This window comes from Gracilinanus agilis, chromosome 3 (genome assembly GCF_016433145.1).
Source record: "Gracilinanus agilis isolate LMUSP501 chromosome 3, AgileGrace, whole genome shotgun sequence".
NCBI classification, from domain to species: Eukaryota; Metazoa; Chordata; class Mammalia; order Didelphimorphia; family Didelphidae; genus Gracilinanus; species Gracilinanus agilis.
The window spans coordinates 451,189,518-451,204,721 of NC_058132.1; the positions used below are offsets into that span (position 1 = coordinate 451,189,518).

At 34.7% G+C, this 15,204-nt stretch overlaps 1 protein-coding gene across 1 annotated transcript in view; it reads left to right on the plus strand.

Annotated features, from left to right (window-relative positions):
• Positions 1-15,204, plus strand: part of ADGRG2 (adhesion G protein-coupled receptor G2) — a gene marked incomplete at its 5' end in the record, with an annotated part of 120,660 nt that overhangs the window by 43,046 nt on the left and 62,410 nt on the right. Inside the window, 6 exon segments of the mRNA XM_044666951.1 lie at positions 1,131-1,175; positions 6,310-6,357; positions 6,447-6,476; positions 10,941-10,979; positions 12,550-12,591; positions 14,437-14,490. Of these exon segments, the coding sequence (XP_044522886.1) occupies positions 1,131-1,175; positions 6,310-6,357; positions 6,447-6,476; positions 10,941-10,979; positions 12,550-12,591; positions 14,437-14,490 (258 nt within the window).

Below are 15,204 nucleotides of genomic sequence, written 5' to 3' on the forward strand. Positions count from 1 at the left end.
CCTTCCTTCCTTCCTTCCTTCCTTCCTTCCTTCCTTCCTTCCTTCCTTCCTTCCTTCCTTCCTTCCTTTCTTCCTTCCTTCCCTTTGAACCTATAATTTCATAACTAAAGGGAATTACTGATTTGGAAAATAGTCTGCTGTTGTGGATTATCACCTCACCCATAATTAAGAGTCTTAGAGAGTGGCCTGGGCATTGAGAAATTATTTGATTTGTTCATGATCATATAACTTATAAGTGTTAAAGACAGGACTTAAGTTCTGTTCTTCTTGATTCCCAGGCTGGCTTTTTTTTTTTCCAGTGCTTAGCATATAGTAGGAGCTTAATAAAAGTTTGTTGACTAGGTTTAACTATGCCACACTACTTCTCATGGTTTAAATTATCATACCCTTGTTATAATGATAATAAAAATGCATAATGTTTTAAATGATTTTGTGCACCTACACATATATAGAACTCAACAGAAATGAGGGGAACTCATCCACTCAAAAAGGTCTAGCCCAGATTGTCTGAGAAGAAAGAAACAATAGGTCCATAGTTCTAAATTTTGTGGTTTAAAAGAAAAAAGGACATAAATAAGACAAATGTATTTTAACTGAATTTTATTATTTCCAATTTTATGTATATAGAAAGAAATTTTGAAAATTGTTTTCTGACATTTTGTGATTCAGATTCTCTCCTTCCCTCCCAGCCCATATCTCCTCCCTGAGGTGGTAAATAGTCTGATACAAGTTATATCAGTGATTTCTATCTGCATTTATTTTTGGTGGCCATAATAAGTCAATTATCTGATGGCTCAACCTTCCTTCAATTGTATCACATGAATAATCAAGAGTTATTAAAATTAAGAATTAAATTTATTCAGTACTACTTATATTAAAGACAAGACAAATTGGAATTTTATCTAAAGATCCAGGTAGTTTTTCAAAGGACTTGATTGCTCTTACACCCCCATTTTTTTATTACATTTATTTTGCAGAATAATCAATTAAAATAACTTGATAGTCATTGCCCTCTGCTGGTAGCTATTTAAAACTACCATCTTAATTTTAAATTGCTATTAACAAAATTAATTTATGTATTTATTTTTTAATAGATCAAATACATTTCAAACTTTCCCTTTCTCTTACAGCAAGTACTGATAATTCTACTCCATCAACTGGAACGACTATGACTGGTAAGACTGCTAAGCAGAATTTTACATATATTATCTAATAGGGATATATCATAAATATTGCATATTCTCCTTTTTATCTTCTAATGAAAGTATCTCTGAGGCATAGAATCAAATCCAGCACAACCAAACTGCCTACCAGGCATGCTGGCACACACCTGCTATACTTGCTACTGGAAAGATGAAGCTCATGGTATCTTGAGTTCAAGCATTGTGTGCTACAATAAGAATAAAGCCAATTGAATATTCATAGCGAATTTCACACCAATATGATAAGCCCCTGAGAACTGAAGGAAAGGAGGAAGTGGTACCAGGCTGCCTAAGGTGGGGCAAACGAGCCCAGGTTAGAAACAGCTAGGCAAAGTTCTCATGCCAATCACTGTTGGAATGTCAGGCCCATGAGGGGCTTCTACATTTCCAGTCTGGACAAGACAGGGAAACACCATCTCACAAACAAAACAAAAAACCCACTTAACTACCCAATCTCAAATTCTGTCATTAAAAAAATAACAACCAAAAGCCTGAAGAATCAGTCCCACAAAAGACGGACAAGTCTGAGATTATCAACACATAGAATGCTATGAAATAAATTCCTTGTTTTCAATTATGACAATACCTTATGTTTCTCATCTTCTCAGTGTCCTAATTCAAAACTCTCCCAAAGAATGACAGGGCCAAATGCCAGGGCCAGTATGCCAAGTATCCTTTATGAGAGAGACAACTTGTTCCTTTGAAAGCCCTATTTAAATGAGCCTTCCTTCACCACTTCACAGGAAAAAAAAAGTATTTATAGAAAGACCTTCAAGTACTCTGTAAGCAAGAGAATTAGAGAGCATATATGAGCTAATTTCAAGATGTTAAAGTTACTAGAGAAATCAACTGGAACATATTTAAAATGCTAGTGTGTGGAACAATGAGAAGAAGACCTGATTCAGGGGATTTTCAAACTAGAAGGACTTTTTTTTTTTTTAACTGTTACCTTCTGTCTTAGTATCAGTTCTAAGTCAGAACAGCAAAAGGCTAAACAATTGGCGTTGTTTGCCCAGGGTCACACAGCTAGGAGGTGTCTGAGGGCAAATTTGAACCCAGGTCTTCTCAACTTCAGACCTGGCACTCTATCTGCTGTGCTAGCTAACTGCCTGAACTAGAAAGACTCTTAAGAAAAGTTGATCTAATCCACCAACTTTGAGGATACTGATTGATGTTTTTCAAGAGGCAGGTTGGAATGATGATTAATACCTGGCCTTGGAGTCAGGAAGATAGAAGTTCAAATCTTGCCTCCCATCCATACTGACTACATGATCCTGGACTAGTCCCAAACTGCTCAGTGCCCTAGACAGCTCCCCAAAACTCTAAATTGCAAATCAGGTACAGATCTAAATGGGGAGAGGGAGTGATCTCAGAGGGAGGTACCTGTACCAAACAAATCACCAACACTTTTCTCATAGCAAGTCTATGACACTGGTAGATCAAATAAACTGAGGTCAAATGACTTATGATCAGAGTGAATTGGTAGCAGATATGTGATTAGAACCTGTCTCTTGAAATGTTTAGACCATTGTTCTTTACATGCAACCATGAACTTTACAGCCTAACCATGTTAAATTGTATTTTTCTTTGTAACATATTGACTTCCCAATAGAAGCCCATAGTAGTGTGGCTCGCTTTTAAATTTTTCATTACATTTTTTATACTTTATTACATTTGTTTACACTTTATTATTCAAATTTAAACTGAAGAACATTTTTAATTTTCAAATTTTAGGATAATGAACTCTTGGAAGATAGAAGAATAGCTTGCATTTCTCCAAGTTTCATCTTTTTTTTAAAAAAGAGAATTCATGTTGACTACGTCATTTTATCAGTGATCAATTCTTAGTACAAATAATAATTCACATTTACATACAGAGTATCCCCAAAATTTTAGAATAGCTTAAATCTTTAATAGTTTACTTAACAACTTATTGAATAGCTTCTTAAACTAGTCAAGCTTAAAATTAAGAAAAATCTTAAAAGCTTGAAACTAAGACTTTTGGAACACCCTCTATAAGACCCGGGTTCATATCCTGCTTCTGCCACAGGCTGGATGTATCCTTGGACAAATCAGTTCACTTCTCCTTCCTCCAGGCAGTGTTCTAATCAGTTCAAAAGCAAGTGTTGATATATGTTAGAAAAGGAAGTTTCTTCATCCTGTACCAATGAAATCATAAGTCTGGTCTAAAGGTATATGTATGTACACAAACATTTTATACATACATACATACATACATATGTATTATATGTATATAATATATATACACATACACAGGTATATGCTAGTACAGTGGATAGAGTACCAGTCCTAGAGTCAGGAAGACTCATCTTTTTAAGTTCAGATCCAGTCTCAGACATGTTTACCTGCTGTGTGACTCTGGGCAAGTCACTTAACTGTGTTTGCCTCAGTTACCTCATCTGTAAAATGAGCTTGAGAAAGTAGCAAACCACTCTAGTATCTTCCCAAGAAAATTCCAAACTCCAAATGGAGTCACAAAGAGTCAGACCCAACTGAAAATTGATGAGCAACAATATACATACATATATATATTTATATTTATGTATATATGTGTGTGTATATTTTTTCAGGATTTATAGAAAACTTGTATTATTATTTCATTTGATCCTCATGATAACCCTCTGAGAAAAATACTATTATTATTCCTCATTTTGCAGACAAAGAAACTGAGGTGAAAGAATACCAGGACCACTGTCATACAGTTGGCAAGCATCAGCAATTAAACCCAAGTGCTCTTGCTCCACGCCTCCCCTTCTCTCTACCATAGCATAAGACTACATTTCAAATAATTTGGAATATTTTTTATTATGGGGATGATTGGGACTTTGTATTGGATAAGTGTTTTCCTCTGTAGAATTTGTTGGAAGAAATGTTGATTGAAACTGTCCTAGCAGGTTAGAGACAATAGAGCCAAGTGGAGGGTTTGTTAACGATCACAACAGATCAGTCATAAATTAATCTCTTCTTGCGTGAAACTAGTGTCTTAGAATATATGTATCTATTCAAAGAGAAGAATCCCTTCGTTCAATCTTACAATTGAGTCTGTGTACTGGGATCTATCTTATTTTTCAAGAACAACTCCAGTCATTTTTTTTAAATAAAGATGACAAAATATGGAAACAGTAATGCATGACAGACAGGGTGTGTGTGTGTGTGTGTGTGTGTGTGTGTGTGTGTGTGTGTGTGTGTATCAGCCAATATATGTATGTGGGCGTTCTCAAGTAGACAGGCCAGCCAAGTGCCTTGACACACCCAGAATGTGTCTTTGTTGGCTGACAGGCATGTACCCCGCTGCAAATATAAGCTTGGTTTAGTTGTAAAATGTTTTGTTTATTTTGTCATACTTAAATAGAAGTTAATCCACTTGCTTTTTGCAATATTTAAAGATGAAAATGTTGAATAGATTAACTTATCTTTGGAAATGTTTCATTAGAGATTCATAAATAGCTTTGATAATCTTAATAGAGATCATATTTCTTAATAACTTATCAAGAAGCTGTGCCAGGGTAGGACAGCAATAAGTTAAAGAGGAGTTTGATCCCAAATTGAATTGTCAAACCCTCTTTACATCAGTTATATTCAGGCAATTGTGTAATATAAGCAGGCGATTATTAGAAAAACTGGTGACGGGAAGAGCGTAATGATTGTTGCTGGATTCTATGCCTAAGATTCTTGTTGTTAATGAGCATTTATTGGTTAAGAAAAAATGCTTTATTTTGTCAAACTTAAGTAGAAATTAATCTATCAATTTATCTACCCTCTTTGCCCAGATTAGCCACATTCTCTAGCATCTTGAGCCAGCTAGTGTTGAATTTTGAAAGCAGTGATTGACTTGGAGGTTTTATGGGATACCTTTCATGTATTGTCCTTGTATATTCAGCAATTAGTCTAATGCTTGGCACATAGTAGCCCTTAATAAATGCCTACTGACTGATGTGCATCATGAAAGTTAAACGTATACACACACACACACACACACACACACACATATATATATATATGCATACATATATATGTATATATCTTCCCAATAATTTTCTTAAGGCAACTTTCTTTTGTTTTTGAAGTATGAAAGCCAATACCATAGCAAAATTTAAAAAGTCAAAGCAAAATATAATAATAATAATAATAATAGCTAGCGTTTATATAGTACTTTAAGGTTTAGAAAGTGCTTTATAAACACTCATTTTATCATCACAATGACCCTAGGAATTGTGTTCTAGTATCATCCCACTAAAATAAAGATAAAGAAATTGAGGGAGGCAGAGATGAAATGACATACCCAGGATCACAGAGCTAGTACACACCTGTGACCAATTTTAACTCGAGTCTTCTTAATTTGTAGCTTTGCATCCAATGGTCCATCTTACTACTTCAAAAAAAAAAGTTACATTTTATTTTATTCTCCTAATTTTGCATCTCTAGAATTATGAACTAGTCATTGTGTTTCTCATATCAACGAATCAAAATAAACATTTATGAACTACCTACTGTGTGCCAGACACTGTGCTAAACTCAATCCCAAAACCTAGTGAATGTCCTTGCCTACACAGTTCTGATTAATATGATATGGCATTTCTTAATCCTTGTTGGACTTGGATGTGTATCACATTTTATTTTCTCTTTTAAAAATTTTCTCTGAGATTCTCATTTATTTTTCATGTCAGCTTTCTATTTATGAAATTAGAGGATGTGAACAGTAAAAACTTCTAAAACAATTGTGTGTACTTGTCACTCCCACAAGTTGACCAGATTGATCCCTATAGGTTTTATTGTCTTGTTGTGGTATACTCTTTAAAGCAAGACTCCATGAAATAAGTTAAGACAAATGGGACCGAGGAAGTATTTCTTAGGCACATAAAAATGTAAGTAAATGAGAAATAAGGGAGAGAGCCTTCTAGCTGTATCTTAGAAGTAGGTAGGTATTTCCAAATATCCAATATCCCTTTATGAATATGATTAGACTAGAGGAAAAAACTAACTTAATTTTTTAAAAAGCATATCTCAAAACTAGCTTCCCAGCATTAAATTCTTGATTGCTTTGAAGGCTTAACTTAAGTGTCTCTTCTTTTTCTTTGCCATGTAGCTGGTGCCTCCATTATGACCTCCATAACATCCCCCAATGGTACACCAGGTATGAATTTATTTGGTTTTCTTAAAACTTACTTTTTCTGCATTTAAAGTGTTATTTTAAGGTAATATCATATATCTTTTTTTTTTCAGAGGTGACAGAGGTCGAAACAACAAGCCTTGGTAAGAATTTTATTGCTCAGGCCAAGATTTCTTATTCTTGGGCCCCAATATTAATATCTAAAATTCTTTAATTCAATTTTTTAATCCAATAAACAATAATCCACCACTTCTCCCTCTTATCCCCACTACCACCACCACCACAAGCAATTAGAAGAAAAGATGAAACTTTTTTTAATGTCCTAGACTATTCTATTTGGCATGTTTCTTATACATAGTCATAGCCTAAATCTTATGATAGTTACTCATATTTAAGTCTCTTTCTATCCACTAGATTATAAGCTTTGTAAGGGTAAGAATGATGTTATTTTTCATCTTTATCTCCCTCTTACCCAACAAAACCTTATACTTTTTTGGAAACTTCATAAATGCTATTTTAATTTTTATTGAACATGTTAAAAGTGATTAAAATTTTGATCCTGGAGATATACCTCAACCCAGGACATCACATCAGATTCATATTATCATAGGATCACTATAGACTGTGGAAAACTTGTGATACCATACAAAACAAGGAAACTTGGAGCACACAAAGCAGCTTTATTGAGACTACCTGATCTTGTTGTCCTGTCATTTTTCAGTCATATCCCAACACTCTGTGACTCCATTTGGGGTTTTCTTGGCAAAGATACTGTAGTGGTTTGCCATTTCTTTCTCCATCGTATTTTATAGATGAGGAAATAAGGCAAACAGGGTTAAGTGACTTGCCCAGGGTCATACAGAAAGTAAATGTCTAAGGCTGGATTTGAACTGAGGAAGATGAATCTTCCTGACTCCACTCCATCTGCTATGCCACCTAACTCCCTTTGAGGCAACATACTTATATGGGATACAAAAGTGAGGGAGCATAGTAGAAGCTAGTCATGTCCTCTAGGAATCAATTGTAATCAGGCACTCTCCACTGGAGCCCTGAAGAAATAAGGCACTTTCTTTCAACTTAATGAAGTCTGATGAGTTTGTATAGGGTTCTTATCTGAATCAAAGAAAAGTAGGCAAGGAGCGATGGTTTATTACTGTTGGTTTTACTCTGACAATGACTCCAGGATTTTTTTTAGCTTTCCTGAATTTTCTTTGTTTAATGGGCTGAAGTGGCTATTTGGGGTCATGACAAGTTACCCCAAACCCAAACTTCGTCTTCTGCAAAATCGAAATACCATCCATCTTTTATGAGCTCACCTTTTAGCCTACTCTCCAAGAAAATGCCAACAGGTTTTATGTAGAAAATAATATTTTGAAATGGGTCAAATCACATCCAGTTACTATATTTGATCCAGTGTGGGTTTAAAGGCACACGGTGTTCAATATCAACTCTGCAAATTTGTCTTTTATGTGGAAGGCTTTTACTATATATTTTAATAGTATGAAAGGGAAATTGGCTCCTTTGTCTTGTCGGCAAAAAAGACATGGAACTGGTTGGTTCTCAAGGGGAATAGGCAAGCTGGAACATGCTGTCCTACTCCTTTAAGTGTATAGCTTCACTTGCCATAAAAGTCAAATCCTCATTGATGGCTATGTAACTATAATATCCAACTTTAACTCTTAGAAAGAGATGAGAAAATGTTTGACTCCCTTCTTTACCAAAATGGAAGTTTTACTCTTAGGAAGACATGAGAAAATGCTTGTTTCTCTTCTTTACCAAAATGGAGGTTCTGTGAATGTGGAACATTGCATAGTTTGTTAAATCCGGTTGATAAGCTGATTAGTTTTACTTACCCCATTATTTTTCTCTTTTTTTATTCTTTTTTTTTATATAGGATGGTTCCCATGGGTGGGAAGAGAGGAAGGATAAAATTGAAAATAAAGGTGACAGAAAAACAAAAGAATTGTGTTTCTAAAAAATAAAAAAAAATTCATAATCCCTCTAGAGAATTATATTTTCCCTCTGGAGCTGGTTGTATAATAAGCTAAATAATCTTATTTCCCTTCCTATATGAGCACCCCCAGTTTGTGGTATCAGAACCAGTTTATGTTATCTTCTGCATTACAAGCAGGACAGAATGTTATAATTTTAAATATATGAGTATAATGCAGACAAAAGGGGTGGTTGCCCAATAGTATGACAGTATTTCCAGGCCTCTTCTGGGCTTGGCCACTAATTTATAAAATGAATTCCTTGAGCTCTATTATCTGTTTTTTAGTGAACTGGCACATTTCAAAACATGCATTCCACTTTTACAAAACTGTAGCCAGAATGATAAACTCCCTGGTAATTTTCTTTTTTTGGGGAAAGATTTTATTTCCACATTGCATGATGGAAAGCTCCATTGAGAAAATTCCTGTAGAGTAGGATGTGAGTTGACACCTGAGTCAGGCAAAAACACCTGAATCAATTTTTCCTAAATATCAACTAAGTATAATATTGAAAATCACAATCCTTGAGTGAGCATTTTTGACTTACATGCTTATAATACCAAATGTCAAGTCCATACAAAGTTACACTAAAAGCTTTAAAAATAAAAATTCTGGCCTGTTATTTTAATGGTATAGCAAACAACCAGGAGGAAAATTAGTAATTGAAAGAGATTGCCCAAAATCTTTTTATTTTTCAGACATACACACAGTAGGGGAATTAAAGAAATTCTGAAAATACTAGAAAAAATTTAGGAGAAATGTGACTCAAGGAAATAGAGAGGTCAAAAAGGCAGAAATAGTAAGAAATTAGAAGAAAGAATTCATTTTGTCTAAATTAGATTGTCATAAATTAGACCACAGAGTCAGTGTGGAATTTAACAAGTACTTTTGGATGCAGAGCTCTCCCTGAGTAGAGATTCTCTGACTGCGGAATCAGACATCTACAATATTTATAGTTCTGCAGAGCACTGGAACAGTGAATGGATCAGTTGATGAATTTTACAATCCTTACACAGAGACACAGGGGTGTTGTAGATAGGCACTGCCATTTAGAGGAACTGGTTTTGTTTTGTTTTTCATCTAAAATGGCCCTCTGCCTAAAATGGCTTCCACATTTTGCAAGGGGCTGAAAGAGAAGGAAAAATTACAGCATGACTACAGGAGAAGAGGTAAATTCTAAAATTAGACACAGTCACTAAGTAGTTTCTCTGTCAGAACCTTTACTTATTAGAACCTTTGGGGCACTAGTTACTTTTGCCAGGGCTCAGTTCCTTCAATGCTAAAAAAATGAAAGGAATTGAACTAGATGGTTGCTAATGTAAAAGGGAGAACAAAATCCCTTCTGTCTCAGAAAAATGGAATCGCCAGCTATCAACACACTTGTTATCATATTTAATACCTCATTACCTCTGTTATCTTCCTTTTTGTGACCATGTCGGTTGTTTCAGTCCTGTCCAACTCTTAGTGACCCCAATGGGATTTTATTGGCAAAGATAACAGAGTGGTTTGCCATTTCCAACTCCAGCTCACTTTGCAGGTGAGGAAAATGAGACAAACTGGGTTAAGTGACTTGTACGGGGCCATAGAACTAGGAAGTGTCTGAGGCCAGCTTTGAACTCTATCTACTGCACCAACTAGCTGTCCTGAATATAACCATATCTCCCTTTCTTACATTAAGATACCTTTAAGCTCTAAATTTCTATAGTTCTATATTCCTCATTATTAAGCTACCACCCGGGGCGTACATCATTGTCCATCCCAAGGTTCATGATACTTGCTAACTATGTAATCCTGGGCAAGTGGCTTAACCTCTGATTGCCTCAATTTCTTCAACTGTAAAATGGGGGAGATGATAACACATACTTCCGAGGATTATTGTGAAACTGAATGAGATAATATTTGTAAATTACTTGTCCAACACATAGTAGGCACTATATCAAGGTTGATTCTTATTATTGTTATCATTATTATTATTAGATAGGCAACTCTATATGTAGACCATATAATCATTTATTTTTCACTCCTTTAATTCTTATACTCTAGTGTATATCAGAAGCAGCATAGACCACACCCTGGAATCAATTCAGACACCTTGAACATTCCCAAGTATGATCTTTCAGAGTATAGGCTAAACCTATACTCTGAATTTTCACTATAATCAGGAAAGAAAATAGCAAAAATAAACATAGATGGAGAATTGGAATAAGCCTCAAAGGCTATTTTGTTTTGTTTTTAATCATTAACTTCTGTCTTAGTATCATTTCTAAGACAGAAGCTCAGCAAGGATTTGGTAATCAGAGTTAAAGAACTTGTGCAGGGCTACACATCTAGGAAGTGTCTGAGGCCAAATGGAAGCCTCCCAATTCTAGACCTGGCACTTTATCCAGTGTGCTACCTAGCTTCCCCTGCCATCTATTTCAATATTCTTATTTTACAGATGATTAAGTAGTGGTACAGAAGAATTAAGGATCTAGACCAAAATCATACAAATAGTTATTTTATTGAACAGCATTGTAATGACTCATTTCCTAAAATTAAAGTGCTTAAGTGACTGAAGAAGCAATATATTTTTAAGTGCATCATAAATTAATGTTAATTTATGTCATTTTATTTTAGATAGTACCTCAAGTGTATTATCCACTCTAAGCAGAGCAGGTAATGTCAATCATTTAAAAATTTTAATAGCATGTTTCTTTCATGGGTCACCCTATCTGGTGGATTTAGTTTAAAAATTCTCCCAACCTCCATCTCTTCTCAGCCTTCAGTTGTCTCTTCCTCCTTCTATAATGACTTAAATATAATTTTTAATATCATATCAACCTTTTGTGGCTGATTTAAGAATGATCAGTAGTTTTGATGAAATTAGAAACAGAAGCATGCATTAGATCTGGCAAAGAGAGCATTAAGACAAACAAGATTATTTATGTTAGGTAGCACAAATTACTGTGCACCAGTCTTTGCCAGACTTAAGCAGAAATGCCACCAACCACAGCCCATGAGATCAAAATCTAGAAAAAATTCATAGATAATATGAAAAATTTAAATATCTAAAACACTGAAGAATCATAATTACTTGATCTTGTCCTTAAAAGTTTTTCCAGGTTCAGCCCCTGACCTGCTTTAATGAGCCAAATGGTCATGCATGACTCAGCTCTTCAGAAAATCATGCTCTGTACACATTAGTAAGGCTTCCCAATTGGCTGTCCCAACACTGAGTGCAACTGAATCACACTCATTACTGCTTCTCCTACACCTTTTTTCCAAGAATTTCATCTTTCCCTAGGGAGCTGGTCATTTCCTTTTGGGTAGCAGGGGGGGTCTCTTCAGTACTGAAGATGAGATATAGAGTTCTAGAATAACCAGTTGCTTGCTATCAGGTACTTCGTTGCCTCAGGACAGGTCTTTGACTAATGGGAAATTTTCCATAGCCATGGCTGATATTCTGGTAGTCAGAAGAATTATAATATTTCCTGTAAAGGACTATTTACTTTTTTCATTCTCTTAAGTCAAAATGTAGGACCTGAGTGAAAGACACTGAGGGCACAAAAGAAGAGCCAAAACTGTTCTGAGGAACAGGGTGGAAAGGATGCTCTAAAGACTTAGAAAAGCAAGTATGATTCTATATGGCTTGCTTTGTGACTTTATTGGCTGGTTCTAGCTTCTTTGTAACTCATAAAATAGGTATAATGCTAACCTACCTCATAAAGGGGATTTAAAAGGACAGTTTTCCCCACCGGATTGATTGCAGAATGCTCTTGTATGTTAATGACACTTCCATGGCTCCCCATTAATCAAGGCCATTACTTTAAAGTTTTATTTGCCACCCAGTCTCATCTACTGGCCTTCCCATCATCACCTGCACAACTGTAATCAACTTTATTAGTTTCCAGGCTTTCTAAAAATAAGGCTAAATAACTGCAATGAACCAGATAAAGCATAGGATTTTCTTTTTATATCACAAAGCTCTGAGAAACTAAATCACTGAGGTTTAACTAGGTAAATTCAAGGTTGCTACTTCATGGGAATGCAGTACCACAAATCCTTGCACTTACTCTTCTGAAAATGATACAACTATAAAGTAACTTATTTCTGTTGTACTGCTGCCACATTTTAAAGAATCAGCAATGTTTGTGGGGATTTTTAAAAATTGCACTAAAAAAGGATTCTCATAACAGATTTTTAAAAAATCAACAGGTCTCTAATTTTAAAAATTGCTTCTTTGCAGAAAAAGCTAAAATCATTCTATTAAAAACCTTCAATTCATCAGGTATGGTTTAATATCAATGTAAAGACTTTGTTCTTTTAAAAAGTAATATGGGACACATAGTCAATGTTTACATTTTCTTTATATTTATTATAATATTTTGATTATGAAATCCCTGGTCAGTAAACAGATATTCATGCCTACTATGTATTTGGGGATAATGGTAAAAGATCAACTACATTACCTTCCCTCAATATGTTTGCAATCTAACACTGAGAAAAATGAAACTGAAGAATGCACTCTGAGTATACTTAGGAAGAGCTCAACACCATAACTACTTGTGTTTCCCCAAGACTATTGTGCTGGTGAGTTAGACAGTGAAGATATTCTTAATCAAGAAAAGATTTTTAGAGTACATACATATTGAATGGTATTTTAAATTAACTTAATTTAATTCAAATTAATTTAAGAGAATTTATTTTGGAGCATTCAGCACAGTGTTGGACATATGTGGATAGATAAAGACACAGATAGATTAGATACATAGATAGAAAATATACATACATATATGCCATGAGAGATAATTGTGACCTTTGTATACATATTTATATATTGTATCCCCAAATTCAAAGTGTGGTTTAAGCTAAAAGTAAACTAAATTTATAGTTTTTAAGAATTGGGGGCAGGAGGTGGACAGCTGCATGGCTCAGTGGATTAAGAGCCAAGTCTAGAGATCAGAAGTCCTAGGTTCAAATTTGACCTCAGACACTTCCTAGCTTTGTGACTCTGGGCAAGTAATTTTGGGACATTTTGTATGTATACATATGTCTAACCAACCAAGAAGAATTATACTATAAATTTGCTATAATAAGGGTACCCAAATATTCTGCACCAAGTGGTACAGCAAACTTGAATATGTCATCATCCTGACATAATGAAATAATTTTCAGAATCCTGTCTTCACATTATGAAGATTTTCCTTTATTTTGTCAAAATAAAAAATGCCCCTTGAATGCCAGGACAAATGATATTTGGCTTGAGTAACCCATCTTCTCCCCCATTCCCTTATTTCTTGCTTTTGGTCCAGGTGAAGCTAAACACCATTTTGTCAGTAAGCTGACAGATAGATAGACAGGCAAAGAAACAGATAGATAGATGGATGGATGGATGGATAGATAGATAGATAGATAGATAGCGAGATAGATGGATCGGTTCCAGGAACCCAGGGCATAACTTTATAGTACTTACAAAGAACTTCACTTGGAAATCAAGTGATAAAGTCTGTTAGTAACATTTTTTAAAATTTCATCACTGTCTTAGATACATCCATAATTTTCTTATTTATTCATTCATCATGTATTCCATCAGCCTTTATTAATTGCCTCTTTTGTGACCTGCATTGTGCTCAGCAATACAGCTACAAAGATGTGAGTGAAACTATCAAGATTATTCTTTGAGGTTTTGAAGAACTGTCTTACTTGTATATTTGTATCCCAAGGACCTAGTAAAGTGCCAGGCCCAAAGGAGGCACTTAATAAATGCAAGTTTTAGGGCTGAGAGGTAGAGGAAATAAAGATATTAGGTCATAGTTGGGGAAAGAACCAGAAGCCTCAAAGTTTTTGCTTTTTATCTTTCTGGGTTTTGTTGTTTGTTTTTTGAGGCCTTGAGTTTAATGAAAAACTTAATATAAAAATTGAAGAGTAGTAAAGAAACAAATTCCTCTGGTCACAAACTAAGAGATGAAACCATTTTGCCTCATGTGGAGTTCTTCACACCCACTTTGCCTCTGCTTCGCTAATGTCCCAGGATCACATACCCATCAGATAAGTGAATTTGCAAACACAGAGTTGGCTATACATGACATGACTCTTGGTACCATGAATCAGAAGCTCTACTGTTTCTTTGCAGGAGTAAAATCTCAGAGTTACATTTGCAATTTGTCATCTGTCTGCAGTGATTCAGGTGAGTAGATGACTTTTCTGGCTTTTCTCTACCAGCAATGTCTCTTTATTATGAATAATGGTCAGGTAGGTTTTCTTTTCTTTCTTTTTTTTTTTTTTTTTCTGTTGCTGATCTTATGGAGTCTGTCTCTTCAAGATCACACTCATGACTATCAGGCCTAATAATAAAAACATAAGAAAATAAAGAAAAAATTATAAAAGAAAAGAAAAACATAAGAAAACCAGTGAATGTTTAATATATGTTTTATTAATTAAGTAAAACACATTTGCCACATATTTAAATATATTCAGAAACCTGGTTTTATAGATTTGAATTTGGAATTCAAAGACTCAGATTCAAATCCTAACTCTACCCCTTAGGGCCTATCTGACTTTAGGCAAGTTACTTATCCTTTCTGGGCCTCTATTACCTTGACCATTTAAAATGAGAGTGTTGGAATAGAATCTATGATTTTCAAACTGTTTGTTCTCTTTATATTCTCAAAAACTAATTTTTTTAATTTTTAATTTTTATTTAATTAATTAATTTAGAATATTTTTCCATGGTTATATGATTCATGTTCTTTCCCTCCCCTCCTTTCACTCCCTTCCCATAGCCAACAAGCTATTCCACTGGGTTTTACATGTATCATTGATAAAGACCTATTTACATATTATTAATGTTTGCACTAGAGTGATCGTTTAGAGCCTACATCCCCAATCATATCCCCTTCAA